At 34.9% G+C, this 2,201-nt stretch overlaps 1 protein-coding gene across 4 annotated transcripts in view; it reads right to left on the reverse strand.

Moving 5' to 3' along the window:
• LOC106876231 (pyridoxal 5'-phosphate synthase subunit SNZERR) overlaps positions 1-2,201 on the reverse strand; it is a 50,723-nt gene that overhangs the window by 28,047 nt on the left and 20,475 nt on the right. For 2 of the 4 annotated variants that reach the window (XM_052968310.1, XM_052968311.1), the window contains exon 2: positions 1,412-1,540. The exons of the other annotated variants lie outside the window; for them this stretch is intronic. In XM_052968310.1, coding sequence (XP_052824270.1) covers positions 1,412-1,448 — 37 coding nt within the window. In that variant the 5' untranslated portion in view covers positions 1,449-1,540. The remainder of the gene's footprint in view (positions 1-1,411; positions 1,541-2,201) is intronic. 4 annotated transcript variants of the gene reach the window in all.

Raw genomic sequence — 2,201 nt, forward strand, 5'->3', positions numbered from 1 at the left:
TATATATATATATATATTACAATAAAATATAACTGGTGACGAATATCTTTCTTATAATTGCGTGTAAAATTAGCTCCAGTTGAAGTAAACGTTCAGCTCGGAGATTAACTGATTTAGATTATTGATGATTTCAGAGGAATTCGAAGGCGGGGAGAATCCAAATTTAATGATTACCAAAGCTACATCCCCTGAAGGAGAAACCACCCATTAGCAATGCAAATCGATACGTGATTGATATAATAGTTTGGGCAAGTATTAGTCATCACATTCATTAAAAAAAAAAAAGAAGAGCTGAATTGGATGCTATTATCTAATTCATTCACAAGCAAAAACATTGTTCATGACCATTGAAGTTAGGGTTACATAAGCGTTAATGTACAATTCTTATTCCAGCTCGAGGCACCGGCTCTTAATACCAATCACTTGAAAGATAACGAGGAAATTCCACGTAGTTAGTCAACCAACTAGAAATAGCAGCCAAATTTCCCTTAAATCCCATCCCATCGCCTTAAGAAATATCTCAAATTGATATTGTAGTATTGGAATACATAGTCTCTATAAAACAAAAAAAGTGAGGCGATTATGGATGGATAGATGCATTGATCACAGTTCTATTTAATCGATGCTGAAATAGACAAAACAAGTTACGAAGATACACATGATAGATGGGCTGTTCACCTCTGTATATCTTTTAGAAAACATCACGCTTTAGCATGTTAAACATATACATATTTATTTATACACACTCATATAGTAAGTGAACATTGTTTATAACAAACGGGAAGAGTACTCAATGCGAGACAGAGTATAATTATATTTGTCAGCTGTCTAATGTCTCTACATGAAATTTCAACATACCTCGATCGGTTCAGTTATCGCTGATCTATGTTATGTTATTGTTTTGCTCTATGCTAACCCTGGTGGAGCAGATCAATGATCAAAGCGTTCCAGCCATGAACATCTCATCTAATTTTCAGACAATGCATCAAGAATATAATCAAAATTGTCTCCCTACTACTTTTAAGATGGTAGGGTATGATTTAAGGAATTTGGATGCGTTTTGCAACAAAATAGATGTTTTTTGTTGGATCGACGTTGATATGTGTGTGTGTGCGCGCGTGTGTACTCGCATAGTGGAATATCAGGCATAAAGATGTGCACTTATGTGGGAATCAAGTTCAATGTCGGACCTTATTGGTTACTATGTCCCTTTATTCTTACATTACATCTATCATGAATATAGTGTGAATAAACGGCGATATGACATCGAAAATATTTACAGTTGTTAATACTAAAAGCAAGAAGATAAATCGCCTTCTCTAAGCCTCTTATATAGTAAACTAGAAGGGCACGGCATTTTCAGCACAAATAAGAGGCACAGAAAAATTGGTAGCTATTTTACATCACTTACCGGTGATGATACCAGTAGCAATCGTTTGTCCACTCATACCAGGAATTTAAGGTAGTTGCGATAAAACGTAGAGGCAGCTGATAAACAGGATCGCTCTTGCTTCGTGAGCTTCGCCGGGATTGAACGAATCTGGTTAAGAGAGACACCTATTAAAGCAAGACCGACAGTCAGACAAGCTGCGTGTATACGTAGAGTCACGCACGCACATGATACGTACGTCGGATTACACTTACGCATACACGCACACAGATACAGACACGTGTGCATGTTCAAGATCGAGAAGGTAGGAGAGAAAGAAATAGAAGCAGTATATATTTGGCAATATTGAACGTGATGACAAATGAGAGAGAACGGGAACAATAGTAATAGGGAGTGAGAGAGAGAGAGGAAAAGAGAAATAGAGAGACGGTTACGAAGTAGAGGAAATAGTAAGAGAAAGAAATGATGCGAGGAGAAAAGATCAATAGATTAAAATCTGACAAAACAGGGAGAAAGCTACAGCGATAGAAAAGAGAATAAAAACTAAGTATGAAAATAGGGGTATTATATAATAAATACGACAGAAATGCGAAACTGCTGTTATGAATAAACTCCTTCCTACGCTACCACACTTTGTCTCTATCTATCTATCTATGTGTATATATGTGCGTGTATATATATATATATATATATATATATATATATATATATGTGTGTGTGTGTGTGTGTATATATATATATACATATGTATATATATATATATACATACATATGTATATATATATATATATATATACATATATATACATAC

Source organism: Octopus bimaculoides, chromosome 5, assembly GCF_001194135.2.
Source record: "Octopus bimaculoides isolate UCB-OBI-ISO-001 chromosome 5, ASM119413v2, whole genome shotgun sequence".
In the NCBI taxonomy this organism is placed as follows: Eukaryota; Metazoa; Mollusca; class Cephalopoda; order Octopoda; family Octopodidae; genus Octopus; species Octopus bimaculoides.